The sequence below is a fragment of the Argopecten irradians genome, chromosome 12 (assembly GCF_041381155.1).
Source record: "Argopecten irradians isolate NY chromosome 12, Ai_NY, whole genome shotgun sequence".
Taxonomy (NCBI): domain Eukaryota; kingdom Metazoa; phylum Mollusca; class Bivalvia; order Pectinida; family Pectinidae; genus Argopecten; species Argopecten irradians.
Window position 1 is genome coordinate 7,995,289 of NC_091145.1, and position 23,401 is coordinate 8,018,689.

At 33.9% G+C, this 23,401-nt stretch overlaps 1 protein-coding gene across 1 annotated transcript in view; it reads left to right on the forward strand.

The window, feature by feature from the left end:
* The first annotated feature begins 336 nt into the window (after positions 1-336).
* Positions 337-23,401, forward strand: part of LOC138336513 (uncharacterized) — a 70,063-nt gene continuing 46,998 nt past the window's right edge. Inside the window, exons 1-15 of the mRNA XM_069286020.1 lie at positions 337-490; positions 2,057-2,183; positions 3,955-4,025; positions 4,575-4,688; positions 7,461-7,616; positions 8,998-9,160; positions 9,343-9,498; positions 11,017-11,162; positions 13,116-13,235; positions 13,860-13,988; positions 15,185-15,275; positions 18,300-18,372; positions 18,659-18,835; positions 19,285-19,407; positions 19,756-19,855. Coding sequence (XP_069142121.1) covers positions 383-490; positions 2,057-2,183; positions 3,955-4,025; positions 4,575-4,688; positions 7,461-7,616; positions 8,998-9,160; positions 9,343-9,498; positions 11,017-11,162; positions 13,116-13,235; positions 13,860-13,988; positions 15,185-15,275; positions 18,300-18,372; positions 18,659-18,835; positions 19,285-19,407; positions 19,756-19,855 — 1,854 coding nt within the window. The 5' untranslated portion in view covers positions 337-382. The remainder of the gene's footprint in view (positions 491-2,056; positions 2,184-3,954; positions 4,026-4,574; positions 4,689-7,460; positions 7,617-8,997; positions 9,161-9,342; positions 9,499-11,016; positions 11,163-13,115; positions 13,236-13,859; positions 13,989-15,184; positions 15,276-18,299; positions 18,373-18,658; positions 18,836-19,284; positions 19,408-19,755; positions 19,856-23,401) is intronic.

The window sequence follows — 23,401 nt, forward strand, 5'->3', positions numbered from 1 at the left end:
CAAAATCTCTTTAATTGATTGTGTTTAAAACCGTACGTGTGTACGCTTATCATTATTTGTCTGCAGCACATCACCTGGAAGATATTTTAAATTTTCCGCCTTATTTAACTTTTTGACAAAATGTTTATTTATAGGTCTTTTTTGACTGTGAATTCTGTAACTAAATATTTGAACTAGACTGGCCACCAGACCCTAAGTTGCTGATAAGACTTTCTCAGCAGAGTTCTTTACTAGATCTCCCCCTAGTTTAAAACTTAATACTGCACTTTACTTTTCTAAATTATTCCCAATTTTACCAATGCATATTTCCAGTAACTGGTATGTACTAACGGCATCTCCCAAAAAGAAGAACGTGATCATACTAATAGACGCAAGTGGATCTATGGCATGGAACATTGGGGGCCTAGGACACATGGACACTCCACATAGACTTGATGTGGCGAAGGATGCTGCTCGCACTGTCATAGATACGCTTAGTCCGACAGATCACGTGAGTAAGCTGACATCAAGGGAAATGAATGTCTTATAAATAAAAGTCGATCTTACATTAATGGCTATGCCATTAATTAATCTATCTTTATAATATAGCATGATATTTTTTTTCAATTAAAGTTCCATGAAGTGGTAACGAGTGTAAGATTATATTTCTCACATTATTATTGCTATGGAAACATGAACAAAAATTCTGTTTCTATTTAAGTCTTAAAACGAGCTTGGATATAATATTTCCGTCTGCCAAAACAAGTATGCAACGTCATAATTACGTTGACGTCATAATATTGTTATAACACGTGCGTCTCATGATAGTTATGCCAGTTGTGGAGACAAATGTATCACGCGCAGCACATCGCATACATGAGAGATCGAGGCTATCCTAAGATAACCTGGACTGGTAATATGACATTAACCTTTACAAGATACTTGTTTGTATTTAAATGCTGCAGGTTTTTTTCTAGCTTGTTTTACATTGTAATACACCATATCTGAAAGCTTACAAATTGTTCAATATGACGGCGATATATTTGCTTATAATTTGCGCAGTAATAAATATCAAAGGATGGTGAAAAGATCCAAAGAATAAAGCTGATACATAAATATTGCTTATTACAAGAAAAGTGTTTCCAAATTCAATGTGCAAATTAGCATCCCGGGTTACATGGATACATAAGTGGGTATTTTGTTGTTGCCAAGCAACATGCGCTAACAATGGCATATCGTGGTGGCAAAAGTATAAATAAGAAAACCTATAAGTGTCTTATCAACTGCTGGGGTTCTTGAATCCCTTTACTAGTTTTGTCAAAGCATGCCGTTACGGTTGTGGCTGATCAAAACTGTAATACCAGTCAGTCTAAGAATCTTTCAGGGGAGGATTCTTTACACAGAATGAGATTTGATTAAGATTATATAGAAAACTGATTTTACATAGATAGCACTGATTATAATTCACGCAGTTGTTCATTTTAATTCTAAACATGATTTTATCAATATATGCCAAACGGATATTTGAGATAAATAGATATCATAAAAACAATAATCTTATATGTGCTAGGGAGACCACACGTGGACAAAATCCGACGACAATGACGATCTGACATACTTAAAGAATGATATCACATTAACAAAAGCAATACTTTAAGGATGAAAAAAAATTAAAACCTCATAAACCAAATAATATCCATTCTATTTTATGACAAAAGTAATGCAAATTTGAAGGTATCATTTAAATTTATACACGATGTTTATGTTTAGAAATATTTACACATAGTCCCCACCATTACCGCAAAGTTGCACTGAAGTATTTTAGGATGGTTACCTGGACAGGAGATGCGGACGATATCCGGTTTCGTTACTAGGGGTAAAGTGATTCGTGAAACATTCTTTTGGATATTGTTTGATATCTGTTGACTGCATACATTTTATCAATGACCATCTGATATTACCGATCTTTCCATACCAGCATGAAATTGAGAGCTCGACATTTAATTCACAAAAGGAAAAGAATATGAATTATGTAAGAATACATTTGATACATTTTCATAATCATGTTAATTTTCAGGTCGGGGTACTCTCGTTCGGTGACCATACACGGAGTCCCCCTAGTTGTCTTGGAACACACATGGGCAAGGCAAGCGAGCACAACAAGGCACTTCTGAAAGACTTCATCGAAAAGATCGTCCTTCAAAGTATGTCATATGATGATCTCGTATCTCCAATGAATTATTGTAATCATTATACAACGTAGACCCCTTATCTCACTATGTTATCTTATGTGTGAAATGTGTACGTTTTTAATTCTTAGATATGTCTCATTTGCTAAAAAAGGATAAAATGCATACACGGAAAATATCCTTTACATAAATAATGGTAAGTGTCGCTAGTTTGATGGTACTTGTGAATTTTTATTTTAGCATCCAATAGAACATGTATTTGGTATAACAAATGTGATACCATAAACTAAACATAAGTAACGTGCGCCATCATACACCACCTTCCTTCCTGAAATCGAAAATAAATGTGCTAGACTATAATTTTCAACATTTGTTTAGCACTTGCCCCTGTTATGAAGGCTCTGGGTTCTGTCGCATGACCTAGACGCATGTACTAGTTTCTGCATATAGGGAGTCGGATGACTGGTTTGCCTGTTCTCAGTACAATGCGACCACCGAATGAGATTGTGCTGTTTTGATATCTTCGGCTGAAAATGCAGAGTTCCACTGTTACAAGGAGACTCATCACGAATATACCACACATCATACAAACATTAATATACCACAGTCTCCGACATCATACAAACAATAATATACCACAGTCGCCCATATCATACAAACATTAAAGATGCTCCACCGCTGACAAATGGTATTTTTTCACTATCAAAAACAGGAGCAGACGATTTAGTATTTTTCGTCTGTTACAAAAGGTACTTTCTTTACACCATTACCACCATTGAAAAGTGTGAGCTTCTAATGTTACTTCAAGTTAAAAATAATATAAATAATTAATTGGATCCCGAAAACATTCCCTGGCACTATATTCTATATGAAAGGAACTACTGTTTGTGCATGCATCAAAGGCGAAATAATTATCTTATATTATTTTTTGTGTTAATTAGGCATATATATATACACGATTAAACACAAATTCTTGTTCGAATGATGAATATCATTATGCTCTGTCGGCGGTGGAGCATCTTTAATATACCACAGTCTCCAACATCATACAAACATTAATATACCACAGGCTCCCATATCATACAAACATCTGTACAGAAAACACTTATACAGATGAGTCGGCTTTTAATTGACCCTGGATGATAATGAGTACGTGGGTGGAAAGCAATTACGCTGCAATATATGGTCCACCCAATTAATAGCGTCCTTCAGAAAAACATTCATATTCGATATCCAGAAACAAGAATACGGGTCTTGCATTTCCGTCAAGGACGTGATAATTAATAAGAGAAAGTTTTAATGACTTTTCCTTTTCTAAAGGATATAAGCTTGAAAAACAATAAGGGAGCGGAAATATCTAAAGAGATATCGATGTTTTATTGGAATGAGTGTCTACAAAATGAATTACAAAACTAATATTAGATGAAGAATGTACGGAGTGGTAGAAAACCTGTACAGCTATAAAACACAATGTAGGTGGCAAGGGCCCCACAGCTAACATAATGTGTTCATTTGATTATCTGTTATGTGTTTTTCTTTTTAAAAAAATAATGAATAAAAAGTAGGTCTCCATAATTTTATTACTTTAATAGGGCAATAAACTTTTATAAATCAATAATTTTTTTGCGCAATTTTAAGTCGCTTTATATCAACAATAGTCTTTGTATTACATTGCCGAACGTCATCCAGAGAAATAAGTTCACTAGGAACTGGCCGATACTCTGAATATGCCATTGATTTTATTGGACAAGAAATTGACCACCAAATTGAACAATGATATTTTCAGATAACACGTACTTCAAGGAAGCTTTCACAGAGGCATTCAAATTGCTGTCAGCTACGAAACAAAGATTTCCGGTTGGTAAAACGTTTCATGACATTGTATGTGTTCCATTTATTTCGTGGATTATATTCTCACTCCTACGATCATGTTAATCGTGATAGTTGATAAATGTGGGTTGGAGGTAGGACATAATGTCTTCTCAAAAGCCTGACTTTATCGTGGCATAACCATATATATCAATGTTGCGTATTAATTTAAAAAAAACCTTGCAACAACAATGGAATCGTATATTGAAACTACTTTTGTTTTATCAAGTAGTCTGAAAAATTATATACACCCACATGTCACTATTTTGTTTTAATTTCATCGTGTAATGAACACAAATAGTTCGCAACTTTTGTGAGAATATGCTATGCGAACCCAGTTTGCATTTATCCCTTTATAATAAATGACATTATTCCTTAAATATCATAAACAATCACATTAATGAAGACGGATATATCCTAGGGGCAATACAGTTTTAGTAGTATTATATTAATTATCCAGTGTGTAGAAATGCCTGTAATATGTAATAAGAGATGTTCCTATCAGCTGTTTAACGTTGTTTTGGTTTTCAATTTCAGTCTCAGTTCGAAGATTCTGAGGACATTATTCTGATGCTAACAGATGGCATTCCGACTGAGAACCCTCCACATAAAAAGTTACTTCAGGCAATCCTCGACGGTCAAAACGCAATGGTTAAGTTTCATATTTTATTGATTATTATATAGTTGTATCACAAGGTCCATTTATCAAATAAATCAATTATTTAACTTTGAAATAAGTTTTCATCGACCCTGTTGAATAGCATTCGGTTGACTTGTTTTAAGTTTCAAATGTACCAGTTCATTGTACTTGATATGTAAAAACATATCTATGATTTTGTCTTTGGTGAATTATCGGTCATCTTCAAGCACAAGGAATAAAAAAACTAAGCAAAATCCATGTTGAATTTTTGAATTACTATGATAAACATTTGTTAAATATTTGTAGTTTATTTTTTCATTAGTGGTAGAAATATATGCTACGATTAAGGGCTACTGTCAGTATACCGTTGAAAATGGTTCGAGATAAAAAATAATTACATTGTTTTGCATAATGTTAAACACTCAAATAGACACCGACAAACAGTCTTTAGTTGTTATGAAACTCTTGTAAATTCCCACGCTATGACTGATAATAACGCCCCCTACCTGTCGTATATTCCTTAATACGTCACAATTAACGAACCACGGGTACGGCAAGTGAAAAAAAGAAATGTTACAGGATGTTTAACCTAGTAGGCAGATGTTTTTACAATTTGCAATGTCTGTAATGTACAGAATGTTTAACCTATAGTCAGATATATTTATTTTTTCCATACATCTGTTATGTACAAGAAGCTTAAACTAAGCAGATGCATTTATAATTTGCATCCTTTATTCTAAGGAGTGTAACTCTAATAACAAGATGATATTACAAAACAGAAATATATCTATTAATCATACAGTATTGGCGAACGTACATAAATCTGTTTTGATGCAAGAAGACGTTTTTCACAAATACTTACATATTATCACATCGAAATTAATAAAACTTAACTGTATTGTAGCAAGTTAATTCGCCAAAAAACGAAAGTTTTAGACGCCACATTGTAATACTGGTCTTCAAATTTGTATAACAGACTACAAAAATCCATATTATACAGGTAACAACTGAATGTGTGGTCTTTTTCAACGGATACGAATGAGTCATATAAACTACATTTTCCGGCAGTTGAATAATTTTAGTTCCAATTGTTTGACACTAAATAAACATTGACTGACAAACCTAATCTCTTGCTTGCATTATCGTCGGAGTATATGCATCGGTTACTCATCTCAATATACCATAAAAGACATACGCATTAACCAACTTATATCATAAGAACTTTTTATTTATCAGCTATAAACAAGCAATACACGCGTTTGTACGAACAGCCGCTTGGAATTTTCACCATACCAGTTATCAGCAGTTAAATAAAAAAAATTCGAAGTTATTTTTTATAGTAAGACATCGCTGACATGTTTTTTGATGACGCGTGCTGATGCAATAAATCATTGCCTATTGTTACAATTTAAAGGATGAGGAGCTGCCTTGTTAATTTCGAAGTTCCGCTTAGCCGATGTACACAGACTCCATTCCAAAGACAGGCATAATAGTTCGAGCACTACGTTCAATTGCACAAAATCAAGTTTTAAATACAAAACGTTTGACATTATCCTCGCCCACGTGTTTGTTAGCTTTTAATGGTCTGTACAGAGCAATATGATACTAGACGATACAAAATGTTTCACAGACAAATTAAATACCAAACCAGCTTATGACACGTAGCGTCACCTGTACTTATTCTCGAAAGTTTTGTTGAATAGGCATTCAGCTAATTTATTGTGTATGTCCATGAAATTCGATATGTGAAGTGGGATTTGGAATTCAAGAGATGTCAATTTAGACGTCAAAGGTTTACATTTTCAAATTATCTGAGTCCAAGCAGAACTATTTGAAATTTAAAAAAAGCATGGCAATGTTACACAAACTCTGTCGACACTATGAAACAAGAATCAAATACTTTCCACCAATTTTCAAGTTAAGGGGATATTGCTTATGACCTGGCATGTAAAGTCAAGATATTGAAAGTATTCAACAGCATACGCATGTGTGTATTTCGTTATAAACATGTCCGTTCATACCACCAATGAAGCATTTCCGTTTGAATCTTTGTGAGGTAGGTAAATATACGGTATCAATGCATAATTATTTATATATAATTGAGTTTCATTAGAAAAATATAGGACAACGATATATCTAGGCATATGCTATATCAGAAATAGTATAATGTGACCTGGTGGTATGCTTCAGGGAGACAGCACTATAAATTGGACAAGAGTTTCCACTATTGTAATGAGACACAACACGAAAATCGCAGCAACATAAAATATACACATTGCAAACACAGCAGCTCGTTCTTTAATTAACCTGGCCATTGATATATTTTTTATAAAACAACCAACCAATCAACTTAAAGGCCCACTACCTTTCCGAAACAGCTTTTAATTTTTAAAATAGAAATGTAAAACGAGATTGATAATTTTATAAAGTCGCAAAAGTTATCAACTTACCGGTAATGCTACACTTATCATCACCTTCTGAACAATTTAATTTAGACAAATAAAATGTTAATTTTCATAACGCAGGTCGTCTTATGTTTCCAGCCGGCGTCCTAAATACCGTGCGGTAGTTGATTCACACTGTGCCAGAAGGCAAAACAGCGAAATGAAACCCAACTGTTATCATATATTACGCAGGATATCTTGCATAAACTTCATGTTGTAACCTCATCTTAGGCCATCGATATATATTCTCTTATGTTATGAATGTTTTTAGAAACCTTTAGATACTGCTCCGGAAAGGTAGTGAGTCTTTAATAACACAATTGTTTTTCGTGATTTCAGAACAATAGCGTGCACGTGTTCCTGTATGCGTTAGGATGGGAACTCTTTAACGGTAAAAATGCCAACCTTAATATTCAAATATTAATGAAACTGGCTGATCAAAACAATGGACTTCTTAATCCCCCAGGGAGTTCACCCGATGTTCTGAAATGGAAGGTAATGGGATTATACATACACATAATATCTAGTTCATAACTATAACATGAACTTAATTTTGATTAATAACACCACATATATTTGGTATCATATTCTGGTACTGCATAATAGCTTTTTAGTGCAGGATTATATTTCGAGGTCAAATATGCTTTTAGAATGAATAACCAGACACTGGCAATTGACAATATGGGGACATTCTCCCCACGAATGCAAAATTTATTTCACATGGATAATTAAGGTTGTATTCTTCTGAGGTTTCAGTCCCGATGAAGTCTCGTTTCGACAAAGATCAAAGAAGTTATGAGATTTTCAAATAAAATCTATCAATATCTGTAGGAAGATACCAGTTGCAAATTTTGTCAAAAAATTACATTTCTAGCTTTAGTAGATTTTTTTATATGGGGATTTTAAGAAATGGCCCATTTGGCGGCCATTTTGAAATTGTGTCTTTTTTCGCTTTGAGTAGAGCCACAGTTTTACCATTTTTTACTGAAATTGTGTTTACTTAAATCATCACTGCGCCAGTATTTTTAGCTGTATCGAGGTAATTTTTGCTGTAAATCTTTACTGGGTTCGTGGTTATTAAAATATTGAGCATTAATGTGTGATATGATACACTTTTGTCTCTTTATTTTTACATATAATGGTAATTTGAGCACAATTATTTTTTACTCGAAAATACTGAAAAATAACAAATATTCAAATGGGGCAAAAAAGTAAGCACACGGACCCCCCATTTTTCTGCCTGATTTGGAAAGAACAACCCTTTCCCTGTTGATATGCAAAATATTAACAAAAGTTTAATACCAGAACTTTTTCTATAAAGGGCTAAATTTGGCAAAAATTGCTGAAAATGGTGCATTTTGAAGCTCAAAATTAAGGGGTAGGGGTAGCATATGTTGTTATTCTGAGAAAAAATGTAAGTCTTATTGATCAAAACTGGTATATTTTTAAAGAAGACTACTAGAAAATAAATTCTACAAACATCTATACATATCAAACACCTCATTCGGAAATTATGGCTTTAATCTATTGTGTATATGGTCAAAACGGCAAAATTCCCATAAAATCTAATATTTTGTCAATTAGGTATCTTTGGATGACAATAGCTCAAAAAAGAGCACACGGACATATGTTTTTTCTTCTATTTTCTTTTATGGCATGAACTCCTAAATCTATATGAGAAAAAAAGTTTAATACAAGAAAATTTTGACTTCTCAGATGAGTACATCCTTAAGATATTGTCTCCTTGCGATATGCAATAAATATGCATTAACTGAATATAAAATGTATTACTTTTGACCTTACTGTACCACATATATACACCTCTATGTTTTCACTTCCTCTACTGTATAAACCCCCCATATCTGTTGAAATGAAGGATTTTCCGGACACTCCAGCGGGACCACCGGGGTATATTACCTTTATTTCCGATGCGGATGGGAGACACCTAAATAGTATCCTTGGTGTTTATTATACACACTTACCAAAGGTGAACCTTACCACACCAACAATCAGTCTACCGTATGTCAAACATGCGCTCGGTAAGTTCATTAAAATAAAATGCCAAAACCCTATCGCAAAAATTATACAATAACAATTATTAATCACATTCTTTAGTAGATCATTCACATCCCTTTTTCAATATTTTTTTTCATGTTACATACCAATTTCTGTTGAAATATTGGACTAATTTGTATATATTTTTCTGCCACCTTATGTTTAGGTCACGTGGTGACACTTGGACTTCCAGTTTCCGGTGCCGACGGTGACTTTGTAGGAGTTGTGGCCTTGGACCTCTCCCTGGAACGTTTACTGTACGATGTCCATCAATTTGGATCAGGGACTAATGACAGTTATGTGTTTGTTACCGGAAGTGGAGGTATATAATCTCGTTAAATAATTTATTCACTTGCTAGCTACTAAGTGATCAAAACCCTGTGCTATATCAAAACATTTCAGTACTCAACTATTAGGTAAGTATAGGAGAAACACCGAAAACTGTAGAATAGTCAAGATAATGGACAATGCGAGGCCCGGAAGGCCGAACATTGGTCATAATCTTGACGAATCTACAGTTTGAGGTGTTTCTCTTACTTAAAACATGGCATTCTGATATACAGTACTAACCATGGCTATTGTGTAACTAATCTACAGCTACAGGTAAGGCCTTCAATCACCTTTGACACTTAACATGCCAACGCAGTAATAATCTGTCTGCTCTGGTCATGCATGAATTTCATGAATTTTTCATGAAAATCCATACTGATGTTATTACCAGAGAATTTTTTGTGAGTCTGAATTCTCTTCATTCTGAGTGGAGGCAAAATGGCAGATAATGCAGATAAGTACTTTATGAAGTCAAACTATCTAAAATAAATATCGAATTTCCATTAAGGGAGTTTATTTTATGATATATTAATTGAATTGCTGTTTACGTCAGAAACAGACGTCAGAAATACACGAAAAATAGAGGACTACCATGGAAACGTATTAATTTTGAAAGTATTCAATTCGGGAAACGTGGATTTATGTATTACGTGTATGTATTCAAGAAGTGAAGTAAATTGAAAACAGTAAAATTATTGGGACAAAAAATAATACGAAACCATTAAATTTTCAAAGAAAGAAAGTGCATTTTAAATCAAAACATCATTGTAGGAATACCTGTGCTGTCGAAATACATGTACTAACGAGTTTGGATTTTCAACATAAGGATTGATTTAGCGTTGTGGTTGATTTGATTGGATTTATGCCGATGTCTACGAATCAACAAATAAAACGAAAATGTGTAATGATGTGAAGTTTTGTATTACATTGTTTAATTTGATATGATTTATTTCACAATGCTGTATGCAGTGTTGCTCTCTACCTTTCAATGTACATTAGTTTACCTGGACCAGTAGATTAGTTGAAACTAATCTACAGCTACAGGTAAACTAATGTACAGTAAAAAGTGTACTAATTTACAGACAGAACAAGTACCAAAACAATAGTCTAAATAAAGCAGTGGCGACAACAAAAGATGACATCATAGCCATGTTTTAAATATCGCCATCCACATGACGATGTATTTACTAATGAGAATAATTAAAAATCAGAATACAGCTAATATATAGTGTTAAATGGTCTTCAAACCATTATAAACACCTTTACCATCTCTCAGTTGATGTTAATTTCAAACAGTGGATGCTACATTGTGTTGACCGGGTGGTCAGGTTTTGTACTATATACAGTAATAACACAACTTAATTGATGATATGGTACTGATAACGGTAAACCTTTTATCGGCCTGCCACTTGAATATAGGCTTAATTAGTACTGAGTGTTGTAATGAAATATGCGGATGAAACCGCAATACTATATTCAAAAATATACAATATGCAGTGTCTCCCCTAAGGTACAATTATATGGCACCCGTTGCTCAGAAGACCACAATACAAGGAGGGAAGTAAGTTGTTTCACATCCGGGATCTTGAGCCTTCTTTGAACGACGAAGCTGTTTACAACATATCTCGTGGAGTGATGGGACGCCATACAAGCAGTGTTAGTACAAAACAAAATCCGTTCACAATATCCACTTATTGCTTATTCTTACTAAACTTATTTTCAAATGTGTAGGTTATCACTGCTACTTACGAACATGTTTCTTCAAATATTATAAACTAAGTTTTATTTTATCCTCGTGTATCCCCGCTAATAAATATGTATTTCCATTCAATTTTGTATCCGCGATACTAAAAATGAATATTCAAGTAAAGAGATTAAGTCTAAATTAATTCATTGCCATTCCTTACATATTAAAACGACGGTCATGTTCTGCCTATGTTGTCCAGTTTTGACAATTGAAATTACAGAAAAACCCCGAGTATCCAACACAGTTCTAAAAATAAATTCGCAAATCATTTCAAGCGAGGCTGCGTGGAAATTTCAACAAGGACATAGCCAGCGGGATGGACTCTTTATGATGCCAATTATATGTTTAAACTTCTGTAGATCGATTTTGACGAGAAATTTATCTTTTTTTTCGATAACAAAACTAGATATAAAACAACATTTTACCGACTTCTTAGCCCGACTTTTCAATTCAATCTCAGTGAAAAATTTTTACAAACATTTACAATATAATAGCCGCGAAATAAGCTGGTTTACAGTAGCGTAAATTGTTATACCCCTATAAAATAGTTCCCATATAAACTCTTTTGCCAAAAATCCCAATAAATTAACTATTCCTTCGAGCGGTCCAAAGAACTGTTTAAATCGACTATTGAAATATGCTGTTGGACCGGAATGACCTTCGGCCTCGGGCAACAGTTTGTCTTTGGTGCAACAAATCATCTGTTGCCCTCAGCCCCAGTCAACCTCTGTATACTGTTCCATATCTGTAGCAATGATATCCTGTTCTTCTTGATTAATGCAAAGTCATGAAATCTGAGTGAAGTGGGAACCAAGAAGATATAACTATATCTGTATTACTGCTACAAATCATGAGAATGATTAGCAATGATGAAGGTGTCGGTTTACCTTCAGCTAAATTGGTATCTAATTTATATGTCTGTCGATTGCCGTCATATTGCTATAAAGAGAGTGATATTTTCAATATTGTAGCAGCAATATCTTATTCTAATTAGCCTTTCGAGAAACGCTTTAACTTACCAGAATTACCTTTGTGATGTCAGTTTGAAAATGCTTATCTGGCTCAATTGTAAGGGTTTATGACTATTTTGATTATTACTTGAATGTCGTGGGTGGATCCTTGATCGATGCAGCCATTAGGAAATTCTTATTAAAACATTGCTAACCAGTGATTTTAAAGTTTAGCAACAGGCACTGAAAAGGTATTGAACGCACATACAGTTTTCGTTTTTTTTTTTTTTTTTTTTTGATGCAACGAAAATTTACATCATTTAAAAACCATTGCGTATAACTTTCTGGAATATTTAAGTATAACTTTCTGGAATATTTAAGTATAACTTTCTGGAATATTTAAGTATAACTTCCTGAAATATTTAAAAATAACTTCCTGGAATATTATTTAACACTAACGTTGGGACTGGTGCACCCTTGTGCTTTTTAGGGCTTTTTTGGCGGAAGGAATCAAAGGAGATGTTCTTTGTTAACTCGAGACTCGATCATGAACAAAACTGCAGTCTTGTTGTGTCTTTCTAAAATATACACTGTTCTTGAATTACACTCATGCACCACAAAAGTATATTTTGATATTATTTTCAACATTTACCACTAACAAAATGTGTAGGATATGCTTTATAACAGTATTAGAGCTTTTTTTTTTTTAAATATTTCTAATCCTTCATTTTAATTTATGTAGTCTTCACAATGTTAATATTACACTAGTGATATATGAATATCACAGAGGCAATATCCGATTACCAATAAATTCTGTGAAAAATCAGTCGTGCTTAACTGTTCAAACCACATAAATCCCACACACACATATAGATATATCACCTATTGACCATTGCGTTCTTGTCTTGAAAGGCGGAAGATTCCAAATCCTGTCCTATGAGTTTCTACTACACTCCTGTCTACGGGTTTGAGGAGCATTTTGTTGTTGTACTAAAGAAGTGTGAACACCAGGTTATGGAGACGTATGAGAATGTAAGAACCTGGGCCCGGTTCTTCAGAATGGATAATTAGCTGAGTCACATAATTAGTGAAATTTCAATTTCTCATTCGCTGCAAAATGTGGGATCATATCTCGAAAATCATAACATATGACTAGAATGGAGATCTGCCTAGTCTTACTAAGTTTTATAGAATTAGTATTACCAGAAATCATTTTGTGTTTATTTGAAAATTGTCAAGAAATGTAAATAGCCGTATCACCTTTTGAGCAATTGAGCTTAGGATATAAGTATATTTATTCTTCTATCAGATATAAGCCGCATTTGAAAAGTACTTGCTGGTGTTTTACATAATTTCTGAGAATTACGTTTGAGTTTATGTTGTAAATAAATTTTCGATAACATGATTGTAAATGTATATATATAAATTATATTTGCATTAAGAATATATGGCTCATTGTCTTGGAGTGGTTGCTTATTAAATTAATGTCTCAAAACAACCGTCGATATTGTGTTTGATTGGTCAATTGGTTTATATAGAATACAAAAAATACTCACTGTACAGACCAATTTAAGGCACTGATTTACAAATTAACCATTTTTCGTTACTTGCAAATTTATTGAAATTCGCAGATATATTGTCCGCAATTCATTTCAGACTTCAGCCCTTGGTCCAAACACAAGAGTTACTTTACAGAACATGGTCTATGAGGATTTAAAACTTGGCGATTCCCGAATTTGCATTCGTGCAGGTACTCCTGTGTTGACTAACGAAGCAGTTACATGGGTAAGGTTTTATGATGTATTTTATTTAATATTTTTTTCTATTGGATGTATTTAACGTCTGTCAGAAATTTTCACTTGAACATACCGCAGTCTCCCAAAACGCACACCTTCACTTCAAACACTCAAGACACCGAATACATGGGATGCAGTCATTAAATGACCCTGGCTGCTAATGGGACATTAATTTATTCAAACAAAGTAAAAAACAGATCTGACAGTGTAATATGACTGTGTAGTGTGTGCTTTTCGGTATCTGCGGCGGTATGCTTCAGTTAGATACCAATATACCAAGAGGTAATAGTTCTACTATCAAAAGTAGACATAACACGAATATAACACATCCTTACCATACATACAGATATTCACATACGCAGTACATTACAAACAGCTGCTTGACTGCCATTAAATAATAATGATAAATCCAATCAACAGACCATCCACCTTTTAATGTCCGTTTGTTTTCGTATTAATCCATCACGAACTGAATTGGTAATAACAACCTTTATTTTTATCATCGCCATTTTTACAATTGATTCATGTACATAAAAATGGCAATTCATTCTAAGAGTGCATTAAACATTTCACATTCATTGGATACGAACCAGTTCTAATGTAAGTTAGTGTAGTTGATATAATTGTAATATGACAGAAAGTCTCACTCTGGTACAAAATGTTGATATTCACTTGCAATTGCTGAATGTAAAACAAAACATTTATGCTATATTTTACACTTTATGGTTATGTAACAGAATACGCCTGATTGAATTGTCCCTTTAACTTGTTTAATTGGTATTATATATATTCCTGGTGAAAAATGGTTCATGATGGATAACATATCGCGATCAAATAAATCACAAAAAACTTATGTAACAACTTTATGGCCAATAAGGCATCAAACATACCATTTCATTTTTGTATATAACCCAGACAATGTCAGCGTTTGTTTTTTATTTGCCTTTTGCATTATATTTATTTTAACAAAAGGCAAGACATCTAGTTTTTTTTTTTTTTTTTTTTTTTTTTTTTTTTTTTTTTTTGTTGTTGTTGTTGTTTTTGCAAATGTAAACGTAACTTTTAGTGTCTTTCTACATATTTATTATGTATTTTATGATTGTAGAAAATTACTTTAACTTGCGATATCTAGACAATCAATCCCCCTTAACTGCTGTAGTATTGCCAATGATATTTCTGTTTTAGTTTCCGTCCAATGTCGCAGCTAAAATTCAAAATATGTCTCTAATAGATGAAGGTTTATTCGACAATATTACTGACTTCGCTTCACAATTTGGTAAGTGTCAGTCGTAGAGAGTGTGCATTTGATCCAAGTCATTTTTTTTTATTTCAGACCATATTGTTCATTCTGCCTTTAAGCTTTATCTGAAGTCAGCACAGACAGGTCATGACACACTTGTTATGACATAGCACTTCTTGTATGTTAAGTCACTCAGTTCATGTGTGGTGCGTATTTTTGGTGTACACAGTGTAAAATAATGAACAGTATTGTAAGGTTATTGTTACCCAAAAAACCATGTTTCAAAAAAACTGCCAGAGGGGTACATGGGAACCTATTTCTCCTCCCCCACTATAAGGCTTAACGTTCGCAATGAAGATAATGTATTTATTCACGGGGTAAGTATTGTCGTGAAAAGACTACATAAGGACAACTAATTGATTTTAATCTCAGTGTAACAATGATGGTATCATTCGATATTTTAATCAGATGTGAAGGTTATTTAAATATCTTATATTGAGACTACCTTGACTTATATATTGTGTAAGTAAGAATTCCACATTGTCATTATTTAGAATGACACTCCACAGTCTCGGAATAGGAAGAATGGGGTTAAGTATGTTAAATCAACAACAAGAAATTAATGTTTAAATAAATGGATTAAAAAAAGGTTATTGTTACGTTGGCGGATATGTACCATTCCAGAACATATGGCATACTGTAAAAATGTTACTTTTGTTATATTTTTTTCCGTTATTGTTTGTTGGTTTGCAGCTGACGAAGGTTTCATATAAAACTCCATTTGGCGATGGAAATATATTTACGATGATTACACTGAGGCGTCTATAACAGATAATGTGTATAGGTCGACTCTATTGGCCTATGCTGACGTTCTCCCAGATCATTATATTTTATATGCCCTGCTGTAGTTTGGAATAGCTTCAAACTTGTTCAAATCTTCTATCTAAACGATTCCTTATTTCGCCAATGGAAGTTCCAGCGTTATTTAGCTTTTTTATTTTTTAGATCAGTTACCATTAGGGTTGAATACCTATTTCTGACAGGTGCAGCGTCAAGCATAGAACTGACAATAGGTGACACTAACAGCATCCTGTGAGTAAAGTAGTAATAAAACGAGTTGTTGCCCTTGGCAGCTACGTATGAATTGAGATGGTTTCTTCGTGGTTTTATTTTCCTCGACAAAATAGCAATGTAAGCAATGCATTGGACGTTTTAATAATAAGACACACATGTATCTAATATTTGTGAAATACGTAAAATCGTATTCGGCGGTCAAAAGTTCATCTTACATGTGCATTACCACATCCCTTTAAAGTGAAATTGAATTTCAACCTATACTTAATTTGACGCCTTAGAGATCCCTATTGATTGATATTAGTTTCAATCCTGAAATTTACAATCGGAATCAACTATTAGAGAAGTATATCACTATCAATTTTTCTATGAATCCCGGTGTTTCGTGGTAAGTACTTATCATTTCAAAAAGTCATATTTGTACGTTACATGCGCTTTATATTTTCAATATGTTTTTTCTGGCTTTGGAGTTTTATTACTAAACTGCCAGGTATATTATTGTAAATGACAATTCCGTTATTTGGGCTCGGGAAAAGGAAACGTTTGAAGACACCAAAATGTATATTGTAAGCCTTAAATAAAAAGAGAAAAAATACTCTAGCCGTTAAAAATATGCAAGGGGGAAATTTGCACCGATAAACAAAGACATTAAGTGCGTAAATATAACCAAGCATAAAATTTGATATGCAGTTTGGTATACAATATGCATGAAACTACATTGCAATCGGATTCTGACGTTGCTTGCTTCATTGTTTATTAAAATAATGGCGACACAATGAATTGCCAGCCATTGAAAGGCGTGTCAGGTGATATTACACTGAGTGACATATTTAACAATACTACATGGGCGACTTCAGGAGGATTATGTGATAAAATACATGTAACATAATCTATAGCACTTAAATAGAATCGTTTGATCCTCATACACATTACGGTTAAAATCCAATAACATATCACAAAATATTAATGTAGTATCATGAATTTAACTTTGTATCAAAATACAAGCCTGTTCGAACACTTAAGGCAACAACAAGTAATATATAGACAATTCTTCTGGATAATTATCTACCTAATGATAGTTTCCACAACTTCTTACATCGAATCCAGGTCAAGTCACAATTTGATATGGCAAATCAATTATTAGTGACAGTAAAACCACTAGATATGCAATACTGGAATTAATAAGCATGACATTGTGTGTTAAAGGATAATGTATCTTATAACGTTCATGATACTGACATTCAAAACTAACGTCATATTTATTCCCTTGACTATATTGTTGTTCATTTTACCTTCAGCAGTTGCAATATATTACTTATAAAACCACAGTATTGATAACATGAAGCCGTATAATATCGAATCAAACAGAATGTATTACAGGTTGAAGGTACAATTAGGCGTCTGTCAATAAAACCAATTTTACAATTGGAATTGATCATTCTAGCATTTCTCTTTATGATAGGCTTCAGGATAACAATCATGATAGTTTTGCTGAATAAGGAATATGGGAAAGTTTAACTGCTGTCAAACCTGTTACGTTTTTTATAAAATTGTACATGACGTGATGTTTTGGTGTTATGCAAAGTGCAACAGCAATTTCTTTCTGTGCTTTGAAATTTATATCCATTTATGTTGAACGCATAACAAAGTTTTAAAATGTGTTTTTTAATTCAAAAAAGATTAATTCAGTTTCATTCATATGTTGGAAAAGTTCTCTAAGATAATACAGCTTTTGGTGATGTTTACCAACACGTATTTTATTGACGCAGTGTGTTTAATATTCTTAAATCAAATGATTAATGACAAATGGACATTATTATAATAGCTTCATTGTCAAGGACGACATATAACAAGGAGTTAAAAATCGTGATTATTTTAGTGGTTTTTTTGTTTTTTGTTTTTTTTTCTTATTTTTGCAGCCCTGGTTGTTCTTGGGGTAAAAAGTTATGCTTTATATATGTATATGCAAGCCTTTCTCTTGTTTAGGTGTATCGAGTGGAACGGCTATCGATTTGTTCCTGACGAAACAACGAACGACTCACAGTGATACGCTTTGGAGGTACATTTTAGTTACTGGTGATACATGGTTATTAGCATTTTAGCAGCATAGTCCATCAGCTTGTTTTTTGGCTAGGCGGATAAGTGCCTATATCTTTTACCAGAGTACATGTAAATTGATGTCGAACGCAGCCTGATCTTGGGTGGTCGTTGAGCCCTGGCCTGGGCTCGTTATAATTAAGGTTATTCTGTTAATGATGATATTAAATGAGATGTCATTGATAAAGTAAATATTAGTTCATACTTGTGTATTTGATTAATGTTTGGGAAAATTGATTTTACTACAGGTACGTTGGAACAGAGAATGGTGTGTTTCAAGTCTACCCTGGCACGTTATTATCAGACCTTTATGATCCTCGTACTGACTCGTGGTACAAAGAGGCGGTCAGACACAGCAACTCAACTATGTTTCTTTTTCGAAACAATGACACCATGATACTCTCACGAGCTTTCTTCAGGGACAGGTAACATCTTTAGTAACAACTGTTTTTCTGGATCTATCTTCATTTTTTTCTGTCATTTTAAGTGTAATATCTATAAATGTTGACTTATGACCGTCTTAAAAAGTTTTTAAGCTTCCTGTATTTTTTATATATACAGTGCATAAAGGACACTTGTGTTAATAATGTATAGACGTACAGGTCTCTATAATTAATTATAATTATGATAAACGCTGGATTCATTCATTTAAACACACACACACACATTTTAAACACACACATACATATAGATCAGCTGTAATATAATGCGTCTAACAATCGGTTTGCGATCTGAATATATTACAAAAGAGGCTTTTCATGGCTTTTTGTTGTTGTAAATTTTATGTAGTTATATCTTTTAAATCAATTAATGATCTTTAATATTTTAACTATTTGCGTCATTTAAGTACCTTTAACACACAACTTTGTTACAGAGGTCGTATCGCTGGCGTGTTGGCAGCCGACGTCGATATCAGACAAATGGATGCAATATTCAGCAATATCCTTCAGCCGTGTATCAGAGACAAGAAGCACTGTTTTCTTATTGATGATAAAGGGTTAGTATAAAGGATGATTTAGCCTTCATCACATTGACAAATTAATGTATGATGTAACGCTCGAAGTATTCAACGACGTTTTGGTAAGATATTACTATGACAGGGCGACACAACACGAATATACTATAGCCTCATAAACCTTAAAGACAATGAGGACCATCCTTAAATGATGATATCAAACAAATGAACTGAACTGAGTCGTATCTGTAGCATATACCGGTCTATATCGCATTGAAGGAATGATTACATTAAGATTTAAAGCCATTATCAACTTATCTTCAATTGCAACGTAATGAAAACCATGAACGCGAAACCTGAAGTTAATTTCATTACTTATATCTATTTCAGGTCGGTGATTTATGACCTATCACAGGGGGTAACCTATAAGCATGTTACTGAGGTTCTGCCAGAGGTTGCAAGTTCATTGCTGCAAAAAGGACTTTTAGAGGTAAGGGATCCTGAATCCAGTCAATGTTATATTGGCATTTATTTTAGAGTTTGTTTAGCCTTCCTCTAGTTAGACAGAATATATCATCGGATGATTTGAATAAACCAGAGAACTCTGGCTGCTACAAGAGAATGTGTTTAAGTAGGAAAATTTCTATTGTATTATGAACATGGCCCGGTATGAACATACCCGGCTTAATCAATTTGCTATAAAACAAATTCCATTCTTTTGCGTTTTTTGTGGGTTGTATAACTCTTTTACAGCATTCTTATTCCTTTTTTCTTGTCATAAAATCCAAAAATATAAAGGCTCACTAGCCTCCAAATGCATACGCACACAAATAAAGCATATTGCACACAGGGGAGGCTATATATTACCATTAAAGTTAGGATGTTAAGTCAAATGAACTTATAAATAAGAAAGTTTTCATATTATGATTATTTCGAATAAAAAAAATATTTTACATCGATTGCGAAACAAGTTATACAACTTATGTAAATCACTCCCGATGGCCCGGATGATAGCGCACGAGGGGTCTTAGAGTGGGAGGAAACCGGAGTGCCTGGAGAAAACCCACGTGATCGGGCAAGTGACCCCTAACCCTTTCAAGTCTGTGCCGGGGATCGAATCGCGGCCGGCTAGGTGAAAGGCGGGCAGCGTAACCATTACACCACTTGACCACCACTATTTCTTATTAAAGTTATATGTGCTGCAAATTTCATACTCACGAGTCAACTATATGTGTTCCTCTGTCTTTGTATGATTTACACAGCTTAATTAACCAAAAACTGCCATACATTTATTAAGAAAACATAGCCTATCAAAACATTTGCCAATTTTATGGCACATATAACTTTCAGATTTCAAAAAGTTAGTATTGATGTATTTTTTGGTTTTGTTATCTTCCGACAAAGACATTAATGGACGAAACAGGAAGTGGGCTAATTATACACAATATATTATATATTTTTGTGTTACCGTGTGCCAATACCAAACCCAAACGATTATCAATGGTTTTTTCCGGGCCGCGGTGACCGAGTGGTTAAGATTTCCCGACATAAGCCCTCCACCAAACTGGGCTGCAGATTCGAATTGCATGTGACTGACCGGTGATCGGTGGTTTTTCTCCGGGTACTCCGGCTTTCCCCACCAACAAACCTGGCACGTCCTTAAATGACCCTGGCTTTTAATACGACGTTAAACAAATAAAGACCAAATAATTGTTTTTATATATGTTTATCAATTTAAGAACCTTTCAAGGATATTGTAGTTCTATCTGATACCGAAGAAAAGAAAGGCCGCGATGGTTGACGAATTAAGATGTTTCAGCATATTACCTCAAGTCCGCCACCTCTGGGTCGCGAGTTCGAATTCCGTGCGGGGCACCTGTCGGGTACTGGCTGCCGGTCGGTGGTTTTCTCTTGGTACTCCGGCTTTCCTCCACCATTAAACCTGGCACATCGTTACATGACGTTAATCATACAAAACAGAAGTTAACTGTTATTATTATCAGGAGAGTAAGCATGGCAAATGTGTGTAACACTGATGATGCTAGCCATTAAAACATCATTTTCAAATGACTTATGAAGAAACACTTAATACGTCTGGTGTCACTTCAGAGAAGGAAATATTTTTCTCTGACGACATCGTAATATCGACAATAAAAATTCTTATCTGTCAAACGAAAATTGCAACCAGGGGGCAATATTGCCTTTTCAGAAAGATGTTTGCTTTTACATACCTACAATGTTGTTTCAAGCGACATTCGTCCACTCCCGTCAATTACATTTTCTAATCTATGGGAAGTTATCAATGGTTAGTTATGCTATCACTGTATGAAATTTGAAGCGATTCTATTGATGTGTTCTCAAATTATCGTCCGGAAACGAAAATTTGGAAACAAATTATTTTTAGTAACATTAACCTCTGTAGTTTACCTTTTGACCCCGAATTCAATCCCAAACTAATTATCTTCTATATCTATTAACCATTGAAATTTGATCAAAATCAGTTAATGTTTTCTGAAATTATCGTCTGATAACGATATTTTTTTTAAATCAATTAGCTCGCCTACTCGAAGAATAGGGGGAGCTAATGTTATCACCCCGGCGTAAGCGTTGGCGTCCTATTTCACGTTAAAGTTTTGAGCAAGTTTATGTTTCGTCAATTGTTAAAGCTTAAGTCATCATAACTGTGTATGATTTTATTTTCCTAATGTTTATGGATGTTGAACGTGATAATACAACCAATTTGGGGCCCTTTAGGTTTTTTTTTGAGTCTGTTAATTTGTCATATTTCCATGTTAAAGTTTTAGAGCAAGTTTCTATTTTGTCAATTGTTTAAGCTTAAGTCATCATAAATGTTTATGATTTTATTTTCCTAATGCGTATGGATGCTTAACGTGATACTACAACCAATTTGGGGCCCTTTTGGGGGTTTTTGAGCCTGTAAATTTGTCATATTTCCATGTTAAAGTTTTTGAGCAAGTTTCCATTTTGTTAATTGCTAAAGCATAAGTCATCATAAATGTTTACGATTTTATTTTCCTTATGTGTATGGATGCTGAACGTGATAATACAACCAATTTGGGGCCCTTTAGGGGGTTTTTGAGTGTTAATTTGTCATATTTCCATCTTTAAATAGTAAATACTGGAACATCAACTTCTTCTGAATAGGCGAGCTTTGCTGTTCTCCAACAGCTCTTGTTTTTAGTAACCGTGACCTTTGCAGTTGATCTTTTGACCTTAATTCAATCCCAAGCAGTATTTTACTTTTACTACCATTGTATGAAGTTTGAACAAAATTTGTTAATGTTTTCTAAAGTCTGGAAATTAATATTTTGAAAAATAATCTATTTTGAGTAACAGTGACCTTTTGTAGCTAGCCATTTGTCCAAAAATTGAATCCCAAACTGCATTTTCCTATATGCTACCATTGTGTGAAATTTAATCAAAATCCACCCATTAGTTCTCAAGTTATCATCTGGAAACCATATATGGAAAGACAGAAAGACGGAAACAAACACTATAGTTCTCTCCGGTTTCACCGGAAGGGGACTAATTAGGAAATGCGATAAAAGGCCTCAGGGTTGCATTGTGATTTTAGTGTGATCACAGCATTTAAATCAACTCTATGTAACTATTTTGAAAAAAATTCGATAAAAAATTACAAGTCAATTCTCTATGTATGAAAAGTGTGTGATTTTTTCAACGCAAATCCCATTTGCATTTTTCATAGTAAAATCTAAAAAAAAAGGTTTTGTTTTGACGAGAAATAGTAATTTTGTTGACGCATTGACGTCACGGCGACATGGGTGTATTGCATATGACCCAGCCAGTATTACAGGTATGAGGAAAACGCTTGTTTTGATAGCGGGGTAGTCACAATTGACTAATCGCTAGGTAGTACATGTATGTAGCTACGCCTCGTGCTCGAAAACACACGTGTCCGTTGCCACAATAAAGTTAGTGGGCGGGGTGTGTTGCTTGATGTCTTCGGCGGCAAGCTTCATTGATATAGCACTATAAAAAAGGGCAAGAGTTCCAC